Source organism: Mustela nivalis (genome assembly GCF_964662115.1).
Source record: "Mustela nivalis genome assembly, chromosome: 1".
Classification (NCBI taxonomy): domain Eukaryota; kingdom Metazoa; phylum Chordata; class Mammalia; order Carnivora; family Mustelidae; genus Mustela; species Mustela nivalis.
This window is the reverse complement of record NC_139020.1, coordinates 214,672,066-214,684,723: the sequence shown is the minus strand read 5'-3', so window position 1 is coordinate 214,684,723 and position 12,658 is coordinate 214,672,066. Positions and strand designations below refer to the sequence as shown.

Here is a 12,658-nt window from a genome sequence, read left to right as displayed (position 1 = left end):
GACGCGGCCGTGGACCCACCACCAGCTCGTCCGGCCACAAGGACCCGCGGCTTTGAGCGCCTCTGCACTGTGAGACCCAGGGCCGTGCTCCCGCCGCTCTGTGCCTGTCTCCCCACGTGGGCCGTGGGGAGAACTCCCAGAGCTACCTCTTGGGCGAGCGCAGAGCCACCATGCCTGGGGGAGACCCGTGCTTCGGGACCCTTCCTCACTGCCGCCCTCTGCCTGCCTCTCGGCCGGCACCTGGGGAGCCCGCGCCCGCCCACGCCTGGCAGCCACTTTGCCTTCCCCCCACCCACCCCACCCCTGCACGGGGACACGGCCACACCTCAGCATGCAGCCTGGGCAGGTAGCGGGCGCCCTGGTACATGCTTCCTGGAGGTGGCAGCACGTGGCAGTCACCGACAATCAACCGGAGTCGGGAGCTGAAGGCCTGAGGTCTCAGGACCCGAAGGACCAACCCAGTCACCGGCCCGGGGGACCGTGAAGGACCCGTGTGCCTCTTCAGCGCTCCTGAGGCGAGCCCGAGGGAATACCTGGGACCCCCAGCCTGTGACCTTAGGCCCCAGGGCCAGATGGACACCACTGCTAGCTGGGTGCTGAATTCGGGGACACCCGCTGGCGCGGCATTACCTCACCCCTGCTGCCCCTCTCATCACCCGGCTGGCGGCCACGCACTCCAGCCCAAGCCTGGCCGTCTGGGTCTGCCCCTTGCGCCTCTGCCCGGTCTGCGCAGCGTACGGGACTCGTGTAAATACAGCCCTATCTGCCCCCACGAACCCACTAACCACGCCACACAGCCATCGTCTGGTGGGAGGCAGCCGTGGAACCAGGCAGCTCACACGCACCTTTAATAAAGCGAAGCTGTTGAACCGCACCCATGGTCTCTGGCTCCCTTCCCGAGGGCAAGCGGATGGGGGTGGGGGGGCCTCCACCCGGGGTCGGTGTATGAACTGCCGAACGGGTCTCCGCCAGGAGCCAGCAGATGACCTCAAGCTTTCAGAAGTCCTCCCTGGACAGGTCCCTGGAGGCAGAGCTGGAGCGTGACCCGGGCCCCAGGACGGCAGCACAGGGAGGTCAGTGCACACGTCCCGGCCTGACCCCAGTGGGGGCTCCGCAGAGCAGACAGGACCCTGGAGTCAGGCAGGTGGGCGGTTAGCAGCTGCGGAAGGGTGCAGGTCCCTGGGCTGGGCGGTCACGACGTCCACGGCCAACGGTGGAGGCACGCCTGGGTTCTCTGTACACCTGTGCCCCCAGGCGTACGCTCTGGTTTCCAGTTTCGGGGGACTCTTGGGCTTAAGCAGGCTCCCCTTCTTTAGGGAAAGAAAAACCCCTCTGGGACGCTCAGGGTCATGGTGTCAGGCCCCGCTGTGCTGCTCCTGAGCTCCCGTAGACCCCAGGAGAGTGGCTGCTCTCGGAGGACCTGCGCAGGGGGCCAGGCTGAGCGGACTGCACCCGGGGGGCTCGGGGCGGGGGGGACACCCACAAGTGGATGGCTGCTGTGATGCCTCGTACAGCCACTGCTGCTCTGGTCTCCCGAAAGTCTGTCTTTGGGGTGAAAAGCCCTTTTCAAGATCTGCTTCTGCTCCATGGCCCCCACACCCACCCACAGGCAAAGCTTACCAGGACGGAAGCAGCCATCAAGGGCTTGCATGGGAGACGGGCCAGCTTGTCCTCACGGGGCCCAGACCAGAAGCCCCGTGTGATGCAGTTCCGCAGCTCCCAGGCCGGTCCCGCACCCCGACCGGGACCCTGCCCCGCGGGAGCGCCCACACCTTAGCTCAGGGTCCTCAGGGCCGGCACCCACCAGAGGCTCCATCTCACATCTGGGCCCTGCCGGGCAAGGGCTCCGCGCACAGCCGCGGCCACTGTGCTGGACGGAACAGAACCCTAACCCCGGTCTCTTCCAGAATCCGGGGGGCCCTGCGGTTCCGGTGGAGGTGGAGATGGCAGAGGCAGCAGAGCGGGTCCCACCAGCTCAGTCTGCCCGGGGCTCTCTAGGTACCAGGACACACCCAGACCATGGGAGCCGGGGGTCTAAGCTGTGGCAGGTCAGGAGTCACGGGGAGCCGGGGGGCGCCCTGCCCAGGGTGCAGGTGCTCGGGCAAGCAGGTGGACCACTCAGCCCAAGGAGGCGGCCGCGGCTCCAGGCAGTGCCACCTGCTTCACCTGGCTGACCTCCCGCTCCAGCTCCTCCCCGGCTCGCCGCAGCTGCTCGCACGCACGCTTCAGCCCGTCGCCCGCCTGCTGCAGCCGCTGATTCATGGCCACGTAGGCCTGGCTCTGCTGGTAGAGCTGCTCCTGCTGGGCCTCCGAGTCCTCCGCCCTCCCGGGGAGGCCTGCGGCATCTGGGGACAGGACATGCGCACGGGTCAGGAAGAGGGCACAGCTCATCCCCTCAGCAAAGCCACTGGAGGGAACTGACCACAGAACAAGCCTGGCATGTGCGTGGAGGCCCGGCCCGGGTACCGGCCTCCACTCCCGCAAAGCGACCCCACGGGGGATCCACAGAGCAGGCCGGCTCCCAACCCGGTCTGGAAGCCAGACTCCGGGTCGCGCCCCCCAAACCTCCTCCCCGGCCAGCAACCTTGTGAAACCCCACAGTCCGGGAGGTGGCGTGTTTCCCGCCCCCTGGCTCCCGAGAAGAGCACAGGCCCGGCGGGCAGCGCACACACGCGAGGGCAGCAGGTCCCCAGAGACACGCTGAGATGCTCTCTGCCTGCCTGGCTCCCGGGTCTGGGGACAGGCGCAGACACTGGGTTTGACCAAACCACTTCACCACCTGCGTCGGGACTAGGGAGGGACAGGCCACAGGAGACATGCGGCTGCAAGCAAGCTGCCCCTTGGAGGGCCCTCGCACAGCCCGGGACTGCCCCCCCACCCCCCAGACAGAACTCGCGGAGGGTCCGACCCAGGGCCAGCCCCGGCCGTGGGTGGCTCGTGCACACCAAGCAGCACCGCACAGAGCAAAGCAGCCCGTCCTTCCTATCACGCGCTTGTCCTGTTCCAGCTCCCCAGACACTTCTCCGCGTCCTCCGGACCCGTGGGGACAGCGGGGACAGTCTCCGCCAGAGGAAGGCGAGTGCACCCCGCCCGCGGCTGGCCTGGCCTCGCGCCTCCCGGACCGGCTCCGGGACAGTTTCACGAAGGAATGCACGAAGCCACGGGGCAGAACACAGAGCTCACCCCGGTCAGAGCCAGGGCCGGCCGGAGCCGGGCCGCGTGAAGCCGGTGGGGACATCTGGGCTGCCCGGCTGGCCGCCCCATGGCCCTCCCGCAGGCCTCCGCGGCGGCCGCCGGCTCTGCCCACTCGCCCTCGTGGCCCCGATACCCCAACGTCCTGCCATGCCCCTTGTCACCACGCATTCTCGCCTCCGCAGGTGAAAAAGGAAAATCTCCTCTTTTCCTTTGAACGTCCACGCGCTGCGCGGGACCCAGAGCCGGTCCGTCCCCGGAGCCGCCGGGCGCCCCGGAGCGCGATCGGGCGGGGGGGGGGGGGTGCGGGGGTGGAGCTGCGGCCCCGGCTGCACCGCCCTTGCCCCTGCGCCGGGGTCTCGGGGGCGTCCCTTCCGTCCCCGTACCTTCCGGGGCCAGCGCGGTGAAAACCGGGTCGTCGGAGGGCGCACCCTGCACGTCCTCCAGGATCTGCTCCACCGTGGGGGGCGCCGGGCGCGTGGGCAGCACCACTCGCTTCTTGGCCTTGGAACCCATCCCTGGAGGCGAGAGAAGAGGGCGATGACGGGGACGTCCGTCCGCCTCTCCGCCCTTCCCCGGGCGCTTCCTCCCGCCCAGCGAACTCCTACACACCCGCCGGAGCCCCGTTCCCGGGGAACCCGCCCCGCCCCGCCCCTTCGGACTCGCTTCGCCTCTGGCCCTCCCGACGACCGACAACATGGGGCCAGGGGGTTCAGTTCCCGGCTCCCTCGCTGCCTCAGTTTCCCTGCGAAACCTTCGAGCGCCGCTTCCGCCTCACCCCGGCGCACCTACCAAGCCGCCCGAGCCGTTGAAGACACTTCCGCTTCCGGTCGCAGCGCGGGGCCCCGCCGCCAGGCTCGCGCGGCCACTTCCGGCCTCCTCCGGCTCCTGCCCGCCTCTGGCCACGCCCCCTCTTAAAGGGAGAGCGCACGAGAGGGCCTTCGTCCTGTCCCACCAGACGGAGGAGTATGTGACCTCAGCCTCCCCGGCTCGCGGTCCTGGAAGAGCATCGGGTGGGCGTGGGGTCCTGTCCCGGCCCCCCTCGCGGCGTCACAAAACACCGGTCCCGGTTTTCTGCCGAAAGGGGACAGGGCGCACGACCTGCCCCGGCTGTGCGGGTTACCGGGATGGCCGGGGACGCTGGACGCAGGTCGGCGTCGCCTCGCCTGCTAGGTCCCATCATGGTCGCCCCTCTGGTCCCTAAAACTTCCCGCCTGGGCTCCTGCCCTGACAGCTAGGGTGGGAAGACAAGCTCAGATCAGAGGGGGTCTGTGCCTTCTGACAGCTTTATTGGACGTGGTCATCTCGTACCGTACAGCCCACCATTTAAACTGTACGGTCGTGGTTTTGAGAGAGACGTACAACCATCACCACAGTCTAGTTCCAGAACATTCCATCATCCCAAAAAGAAGCAATGTCCTCATCAGTGGTCATTCCCTGCCTCCCGCCGGCCCCCGCGAGCCCCCTTCCTGTCCACAGAGGAGCCTGGTCTGGGCGTGTCACACACGTGGACTCACACCCCGAGTGCCCTTCTGTGTCTAGTCCCCTCCCTGCGCGTCGTGGGCTCCGGTCCATCCCCGGGGCCGCATGTGGGAGCCTCACCCCCACTCGTGGCTGAGTCGTGTTTCTGCATGAGCGTGGACCATGTCCTGTTGGGGCACCCACAAACTAATGAGCACTCGGGTTTTTCCCACCTGAATCCTGCTGCTGAGAAGGGCCATGTAAAGCTGGTGTGGTTGGTGGGGGCGCAGGCTGGAAGCAGAATTGCTGGGTCATGTGGCAACTGCCGTGGCTTACAGAACTGCTTCATTCCCAGGGCAGCTGCCCCAGGCGGGCACATTTTGGGCACTTACCGTGTGCTCAGGGGTAAAACTCCCTCTCTTGCTCTTAGGTTTGGTGAAGCAGGTGCTAAGCTTAGGGCTGCTGTGCAGGTGATGCCACCAGGGCTCCGAGGACGAAGCCCAGCACTTCCGGACCCACGCTCAAGAGTGCCGGGTGTAACGACACAGCCCCGACATGCCTCCACGGATGGACAGGTCGGCCCAATACCTCCGTCCACTCGGCCAAGAACACGAGCCAGGCGCCACGCGCCGCCCCGGGGACGGACCCCGAGTCCACGATGCTCAGGGAGGGAAGCGGATCCAGGAGGTGCCACACCGTGGGAGTCCATGCGTGGGACACGTCCAGACCAGCCAGACTCCTGCACGGACAGGGAGTGGGGGAAATCCGGCTTGAGGTGAGCGAGAGCAGCGTACCTCCAGTCACTAACTCCCCCAGCCTCCCCACGACCCGCGGGAGCAGAAGAGGAGGATAATCTCTATCCAGGCCCTCCGTGTGGGGCAGGACCTAGGCGGGATGGTCCCTCAAGAGCCCGCTTCGGCGAGTTCTCGGCGTTAAAGAGCAGCCTGCCCGGCAGGCCGCCCATGGAGTCGGCCACAGTTGGCCATCCGCGAGCGGGGCTCACCCCCTTGCCTCTGCGGAACGCTGGGTCCTCCGGCGCCTGACGTCTGGGAGAAGACAGCTTCCGCGCGGGCACGGAGGAAACCCGGACCCTGCCATGGGGTTGGGGGGCTGCCCCAGCCCCAAAGGAGACGGCAGACTGGGTACCTCCTAATCAACCTTTATTTGCAAACTCTGACGTCGGATGTGGTGCCCGAGACTCCGGTCATTGGATCCCCCGCCCTCCCACCCACGCTGGGGCTGGGAAGGGCGGGTGGTCACAGCCCGACCTCGGCCCCACCCCCCCCACCCCCAACTGTGTAACTAGACTTTTCTCTCTCTCTCTTTCACCTGGACCTGCCCATTTCGGGTCCAGGATTCTGTGCGGGCCGCCCCTGGCCCGAGCCCTGTGGTCACCCAGGGCCTTCTCAGGGTAGGCTCTCGCATCCCCAGCCCGGGTTCCAGTCCGAAGCAAAGGAGCAGGACAGCGGTGCCTGCCCAGGCCTATGTCTGCCCCTAGTCAGATGGCTCTAGGTTCCCGCCAGCAGCCGGCCCTGGGGTAGCGATGGGGGGAGGCCCAGCACGGAGGGGGCCCCCCCATGGCGGCAGGCAGCCTCCAGACAGGACGCTGCAGAGGAAGGGGCTCCCCAAGGCCATGGCCAGCAAGGCCATCACCGCAGCCTGGGCTTGGCCACGGTGGCAGCTGGGCTGGGCCACTGCGGTGGGCTGGGGGGTGCTGTTGGGAGGGACAGGTCCTGAGCAGGAGCCCCGAAGCTCATCCAGCGTGTACGACGGGGGGCAGGTGGTGCAGTTGAGCGGGGACCCCCCGCGGCAGGTATAGCAGGAGGCGTGGCAGCTGGAGCAGATGCGCAGGGTGGGTGTCGCCGAGCGCCCAGGCCCCGGGGTCACTGCCTGCTGGGTGTGGCTGAAGTACCTTGGAGGGCAGTAGGCCAGGCAGAGGTGGCCCAGGATGTAGGCGGGGCTGTGGCATTCTGTACGGGGGACACATACACGGGGGCATGAGGCCGAGGCCCGTCGCCCGGCTGCCATCCCTCCCCAGGCTGCACACGCACACTGCCCGCGGCTGCCGCCTCCCAGCAGGCAGGCCGGGCCCCGCCAGGCACTCACCCTGGCACAGCCCCTCCGTGTCCCGCTGCACACACGCGCTGCTGGTCACCTGGGGGCCGGAGGGCCGCGCGGTCATGTCCTCGGCCGTCCCGTAGAGCAGCAGCGTGTAGCGGTACAGCGTCCCTGGGCAGGGGTTGCGGTGGGCACGGGGAGGAGGGGAAGAGGCTGTTGGCCGCCTGGTCCTGCCCTCTTGGGCCCCTCTCCCCAGGCCCCCCGACCCCAAGCTGGAGTCCCCGACCCCAGTGGCGCCCGGGCTGAGCACCACTGACTGGGCGCACTCGGCGCCAGACGCACCCGCCCAGTCTCCCAGGGAGACTGCCAGGAGCCCCTGGGCAGCGGGTGCCCGGGAGGCCCCAGAGCCCGAGGCCCCAGCCTGCCTGTAGCTCTCACCTGTGTTGAAATAGTAGCCCTTGTTTTCCAGGCCCAGAGTCCACAAGCCCTGCGGGTCCTCGTCCCAGAAGTGGGTGGACATGAAGATCCAGTTGTTGTAGCCTTGGCCGCTGACATCCAAGGGTCTGGGATAGATGGCAGGGTGTGGGGTGGAAGCCATGGGCTGGTGGCTGGGGGGGCTCCCACGGTGGGCGGGGTGGTGAGCCGGGCATCCAGCCAGCGCAGACCCACCCAGACCCGGCCTGACCCCGGGTGAGCACTCGCCACCGGCCCGGTCCTCTGCCCCCGTACCTGATGGCCACGAGCGTGGAGCGGGTCCCCATGGGGCTGGTGAGCGAGATCTCCAGGTCCCCCCGGCGGCTATAGGACAGCGACAGCTGCACCTGCACGTGCTCCAGTGAGCGGATGTAGTTGGCACGGCCCGCGCAGGCCGACACATTCTTCCTCACTCGCATCAGCGGCAGGATAGGGCTAGGGGCGTCGTGGGGGGTGAGGGCCCCTCCTGCGGGCCTGCTGGGGGGATGGGCAGCCAGCAGGCGGGGTCTGGGCTCAGTTCAAGGGGCCCACCCTCTCCTCTGATAGATGGGGAAGCGGAGGCCTCGGGACCAGCCCCCCCACCGCGGCAATGACAGGTGCGGGAAGGTGAGGGGCGAGCCCAGGGGCGGGGGCGGCTGAGGAGGGCGCTCACGTGGGGGTGTGTACGACCCGGATGGCGCATTTCTGCTGGGGCCGCGTGGGCAGCCACGTCCGAGCCATGTCCACCAGCAGCCTGGCGTCCAGCAACCCGTAGCCGTAGTGGTGGCTCACTGCGTGGAGGGGCGGTCACACACTCTCCACGGGCATGGCGCCCCAGCCCCCTCCAGCCAGCCCTGCCTCACCTTGGCGCCCTACGCCGTTGGTCCTCCAGTCCTCAGCCTGGAGCTGTGCTGGCCTGGACGCCCGGACCACCAGGTGCTGCATGTCCCTCCAGGTCAAGAACGGGCTGGGGGCAGGCGAGGGCAGGTGAGCTGGGGCCGCGTGGGGGGAGCGCGCGGGAAGCGGGCGCCCCTCCGTCACCTACTTGGCCTCCAGAGCCAGGGCGATCATGCCCGCAGCCAGCGGGGCCGAGGCTGAGGTGCCCGTGTGTTTGTCCGTGCACTGGTGGTGCAGGTCTGTGGTGACCTAGGGGGCAGACAGGGGTTCTTGGGGGGCCTGGTACACATGAAAAGCCAGGCTGGGTTCGAGAAGGTACCGCGGAGATCCCGCCAAGAATAGGGCCCTGAGGGCCCCCCCGGGTCACACACCGGGGGAGCTGGCCGGGCCTGGGAGACAGGAGGGCATGTGAGGGGCTGTCACAGGGCAGCCTTGAAAGGAGGGAAAGTGGGGGGCAGGGGACAGGCGGGGAGGGGGCAGGGGACAGGTGGGGGACAGGCGGGGAGGGGACAGGGGACAGGCGGGGAGGGGCAGGGGATAGGTGGGGAGGGTGGCAGGGGATTGGCAGGGGACAGGTGGGGAGGGGGCAGGGGACAGGCAGGGAGGGGCAGGGGACAGGCGGGGAGGGGGCAGGGGACAGGCAGGGAGGGGCAGGGGACAGGCGGGGAGGGGCAGGGGATAGGCAAGGGACAGGTGGGGAGGGGGCAGGGGACAGGCGGGGAGGGGCAGGGGACAGGCGGGGGCAGCGGGGAGGGAGGCGGCCAGCGGGCACTCACGATCTGCGGGTCGGCAGCCACGCCGCTGCTGTAGGTGGTGGTAAGCGTAGAGGCGCAGGCCTCGCTGTACCAGGGCACGCGGCCGTGCCGGGTGGTGCTGCCCACCGAGAGCGTGTGGATGCTGTTGGTGTAGCCGTCACAGTTGCAGTTGTCATAGTGCAGGCCGCCGTTGCCCGACGCCCAGACGAAGAGCGTGCCCAGCCCACCACGGCCCTGCACACAGGGACGGGGGACCGGGCTGGGGGCGTCGGCCTGGAGAGCAGGCCCGGGCCCGCCCAGGCCCGCCGAGGCCCCGCGGCCCCGGGGTGCGCTCACCTTGGTCACGCCGCGCCTGAAGGCCTCCCGGGTGAGGACGCCCGGGCCGTCCACGGTGCGGCCGTCGTCCTCGGGGCCCCAGCTGGCGCTGTAGATGTGGATGTGCTGTGGCCGCAGGCTCAGCGACTGGGCCTCGATGACGTCCGTGATGGTGCCGTCCAGCATGCGCACGCCTGCGCGGGGGGCGGCGGAGGGGGCGTCAGGCCTCGGGATGGTCCCACCGCACCCCCACCCCTGGCGGTCCGTATCCCCCAGAGGTGCCGCCCCGGGGTGCGCGAGCCAGACCCCGCGTACCTCCGATGCGGGCATTGTAGGCGACGCCCGTGCCGCAGAACCCGTTGTTTGCTACGGCTGCCACCTCCCCAGCACAGCGGGTCCCGTGCCTGGTGCCGAGGCGAGAGGGGAGCCCGTTACAGCCCCCCACCGGCTCCCGCCAGGCACCGCGGGCTGCCTGCCCTCACACCCCGGAGGGTGCCAGGCTCACCGGTTCTCATCACTGGGCGTGTATCGCGGCTGGGGGTCTGGGTCATAGTCATTGAAGTCATAGCTGGCCAGGGGGTCCTGGGGGCGCAGTGGGGACATGAGGGACGGGGGCGGTGGGACCTGGGGCAGCCTCCACCCCTGCACACCGGCCCCCACGGCCTCACGTAGTTGGCCCAGAGGTCGGGGTGGTCCTTCTCAATGCCGTCGTCCAGGACAGAGACCACGACGCCCTGGCCCGACAGCCCCTGGCTCCAGGCCTGCAGGATGTTCAGGTCCGGCTGCACCTTGTTGTTCTGTGTGAGGCGGGTGCGCTGGGGTCAGGGGCGCTCTGGCCCCACCCCGCCCAGCCCCCCAGCCCAGCCGCCTCACCATGTACCACTGCTTGGGGAACCAGGGGTCCGTGGGTACCACCACCGAGCGCTTCACCCGCCGCCGTAGCGTCTGCTGCTCGAACCACTGCACCTGGAGGCGGATGCACACTGCAGGGGCTGCTGGACCCCAGAAGCCAGCCACCCTCCACCCATGCCCCCTCCGGGGCCCTGCCCCTCCCCGTCTGTCCCACCGATTCCCAGCCAGAGGGCCTGGGGCTGCTTCTATGGCGGACAGGCCTCGCCCCCAGGTCCTCCAAGGGGAGATCGCTGGTGGGGCCACAGCTTGGTGGGATGTGTCCCGACTGTCCGCCGCCTGTCCTGGGTCCCTCATGGTGTGGGACAGGACCTGGGACCTTGTGTCTGCTGAGTCTATTCTCTAGGGTCCCCACGTGCCTGGGGCTCTGCCTGCAGAGAGGACCGAGGTCCTCAGATCACCAGTCCCCTGGGCTCACTGACATGTAGCTACTGCTTTTTAAGTCCAAGCCTGCCCCTTTCCTAGTCCCTGTTCTAGATCCTTCTGCCCAAGACCTGCCCATCTCCCCCCACCCCCGTAGTGGCCATTTCTACTCCTCCTCCCCATCCCTTGCGAGACATCCCTGGATGACCATACCTGCCTCCTCCCTGGTTCCCTCTCTGCTCTCCTCCCTCTACAGCACTGTAGCATCACCCCCTGCTGAGACCCTCCCCTCCTGCCCCCCCTCCAGGGACCACAAAGCTCTGCTTTATCTGGCCCTCACCGGCTTCCCTCTGCTACAGCCACAGTGGCTCCCTCACTGGGACCTTTGCACATGCTGTTCTGCCTGGCCCAGACGGTTCCTCAGACCTCTGCCCTTCCTTCCACCTTGTGGCTCTCCCACCCCCCAAAACCAGTTCACGTGCCCTCACCCCCATCTCGGTAATGGGGCAATCGTCTCCCCGTCTGCCCAGCTTCAGACTTGGAAGCTGGCCCCCTGATTTCTCTCTGTCCCCCAAATCCAGTGCATTGGCAAACCCCATCTGGAAACAGCAACTTCTGTCCCCAGTGCTGCCAGTGGGTTTCAAGTACGGAGCCTCTTGCCTCCCTGCTGATCAGCCCCGGGGCCCAGCCCGCACCCCAGCAAGTCTCCTGAGGCCTTGCAGACTCAGCCTCGACCCCCAACTCCCCAACCTGGCACCCCTCTGAGCCTCTCACAGTCTTGCTGGATGACTTCAGGCAGGATTCCTACTCTGGAGCCGTTGCTTCTGTCCTAAAAAGGACCACTTCCCTTCCCATGGTACCCGCCGTCTTTATGGAGTACAGAGGAAGCTTGATCTCTCAGGGGGAGATAGAGGAGGGGGGTGGGGGGGGCAACAAGGAATGTGGACAGCGGCCGGGCCCTGAGGTGAGCACAGCACCCCTTGGGAACCCGTTGCTCTCCTCAGGCGGGGGGAAGGGGACACCAAGTGGAAACCCAGACTCAGAGAGAGCAGGTGACTTGACGAACCGGAGGTGGCCAAGGCCCCCAGGCCAGGCTCACCTTGGGGTCTTTCTTTAGGCGCAGGCGATGGCCCCAGTGTGGGGTCAGGGACCGCTGGACCACGCCCCGGTGCCGCAGGTGGTAGTACTGCCCGTCAGGAAAGATCTGGGAACGCGGGGAAGCGTCCGCAACCATGGCGCCTGGCTCCGAGAGGGGCCCCCCAGGACAGTGGCTTGCGTCCTCCCCCAGCCAGGCGCCCTCCGGAGGTCCCAGGATCTAAAGCTGGTCGAGGCGAGGGTGGGCTGCGGGGGTTCTTGACCTCTTGGGGAGCCCTCCCATCTCCGGGCTCCGGGGTGGTCCAGCCCCGGCCCTCCTGTCCTTTGGGGTCCTACCCACCTGCCCCAGGTTGACGAAGCCGAATTTGCGCGCCAGGCGCTCGGCCTCCCGGTAACCCTGGGACACCCGCACGGCCCAGCTGCTGACATAGATGGGGGCCCGGGCCGAGGACCACCCCACAGGCAGGGGGCCAACGAGGGCCAGGCCCAGGGCCACTGCAAGGCGCAGCCAGAGCGCAGTCCGGGCGGGCCGCATGGCGGCGGGGGCGGGGCCGGGCCGGGGCCTCCGGAAGCCCCTCCCCCTGGCCAAACCGCCGAGTAGGCCCAGGCGCCCGCCCCGCCCCCGAGGCCATAGCAACCCCTGGAAGGCTTCAACTCCCAGAGGGCCTTGCGGCTCCCCCTTGAGGAGCGCGAAGATCCGCCCGAGGTCGGGGGGGACCTACGCCCGCCCGGGTCTCCCGCAGACCCAAGTCCTCCGGACCCTCGGTCTCCCCGATTTGGACAGTGACCAAATCTTCCGACCAAGAGGACCTGCTTCCCCTTTGCTAGCCGTGGCCACGCCCCTTTTCTGGCCCCTCCCACTTTCTTGCACACCCCTCCCTCTTGAATCAGCCCTGCCTCCTGCTCCGTCCAACCGGACTTGTTCTTCCCAGTAAGTCCCGCCTCCTGAATTTAGCTCCGTCCCATCCCCCTGCCCTGAGATTCTGTGCCTCCTCCTTTATGATCAGCCCCGCCCCTCCCCTGTTCTCGCCAATCAGCTCTGGCCTTTTTCTGGGTCCTCCCACCAGCTCCGCCCCCACAACAGCTCAGCCAATAATCCCCGGCCATGACCCCGCCCCTCCAATCCTCTACGTCCCGCCCCCGCTCCGCCAATCGGCACC

The 12,658-nt window shown here is 68.1% G+C and overlaps 2 protein-coding genes across 18 annotated transcripts; both read right to left on the bottom strand.

The window, feature by feature from the left end:
• Positions 1–803: 803 nt before the first annotated feature.
• LOC309867888 (UPF0449 protein C19orf25 homolog) lies at positions 804–4,069 on the bottom strand. 8 transcript variants are annotated; one of them, XR_014313376.1, is made up of 4 exons: positions 3,985–4,057; positions 3,579–3,710; positions 1,621–2,345; positions 804–1,545 (listed from the first exon to the last, which is right to left on the bottom strand). XR_014313376.1 is itself a non-coding variant. In XM_082737047.1 (3 exons), exons 2-3 carry the CDS (start codon positions 3,706–3,708, stop codon positions 2,119–2,121), a joined length of 357 nt encoding a protein of 118 aa, XP_082593173.1. In that variant the 5' UTR covers positions 3,709–3,710; positions 3,985–4,069; the 3' UTR covers positions 804–2,118. The 8 variants fall into 8 exon arrangements, 5 of the variants coding, with proteins under 5 accessions (XP_082593173.1, XP_082593177.1, XP_082593174.1 ...); XR_014313377.1 differs by having other exon boundaries at positions 1,497–1,545; positions 3,947–4,024; XR_014313378.1 differs by having other exon boundaries at positions 1,497–1,545; positions 3,855–3,994.
• Positions 4,070–5,796: 1,727 nt separating this feature from the next.
• Positions 5,797–12,292, bottom strand: PCSK4 (proprotein convertase subtilisin/kexin type 4; the record flags this gene model as incomplete). 10 transcript variants are annotated; one of them, XM_082690192.1, is made up of 15 exons in its annotated part: positions 11,839–12,292; positions 11,503–11,607; positions 10,005–10,097; positions 9,800–9,928; positions 9,637–9,713; positions 9,447–9,535; positions 9,153–9,325; positions 8,838–9,050; positions 8,210–8,310; positions 8,028–8,131; positions 7,838–7,955; positions 7,441–7,662; positions 7,150–7,274; positions 6,760–6,882; positions 5,797–6,623 (listed from the first exon to the last, which is right to left on the bottom strand). In XM_082690192.1, the coding sequence occupies exons 1-15, from the start codon at positions 12,031–12,033 to the stop codon at positions 6,148–6,150; spliced, it is 2,343 nt and encodes a 780-aa protein (XP_082546318.1). In that variant the 5' UTR covers positions 12,034–12,292. The 10 variants fall into 10 exon arrangements, with proteins under 10 accessions (XP_082546318.1, XP_082546325.1, XP_082546320.1 ...); XM_082690199.1 differs by having other exon boundaries at positions 6,809–6,882; XM_082690194.1 differs by having other exon boundaries at positions 7,441–7,659.
• Between the last annotated feature and the right edge of the window lie 366 nt (positions 12,293–12,658).

Excerpts from the sequence above, each read along its gene's own strand:
- LOC309867888 (XM_082737047.1), bottom strand. The coding sequence starts at position 3,708 with ATGGGTTCCAAGGCCAAGAAGCGAGTGGTGCTGCCCACGCGCCCGGCG. Across the intron at positions 2,346-3,578 it reads CACCGCGCTGGCCCCGGAAG|ATGCCGCAGGCCTCCCCGGG; the intron begins GTACGGGGACGG and ends TCCTGTCCCCAG.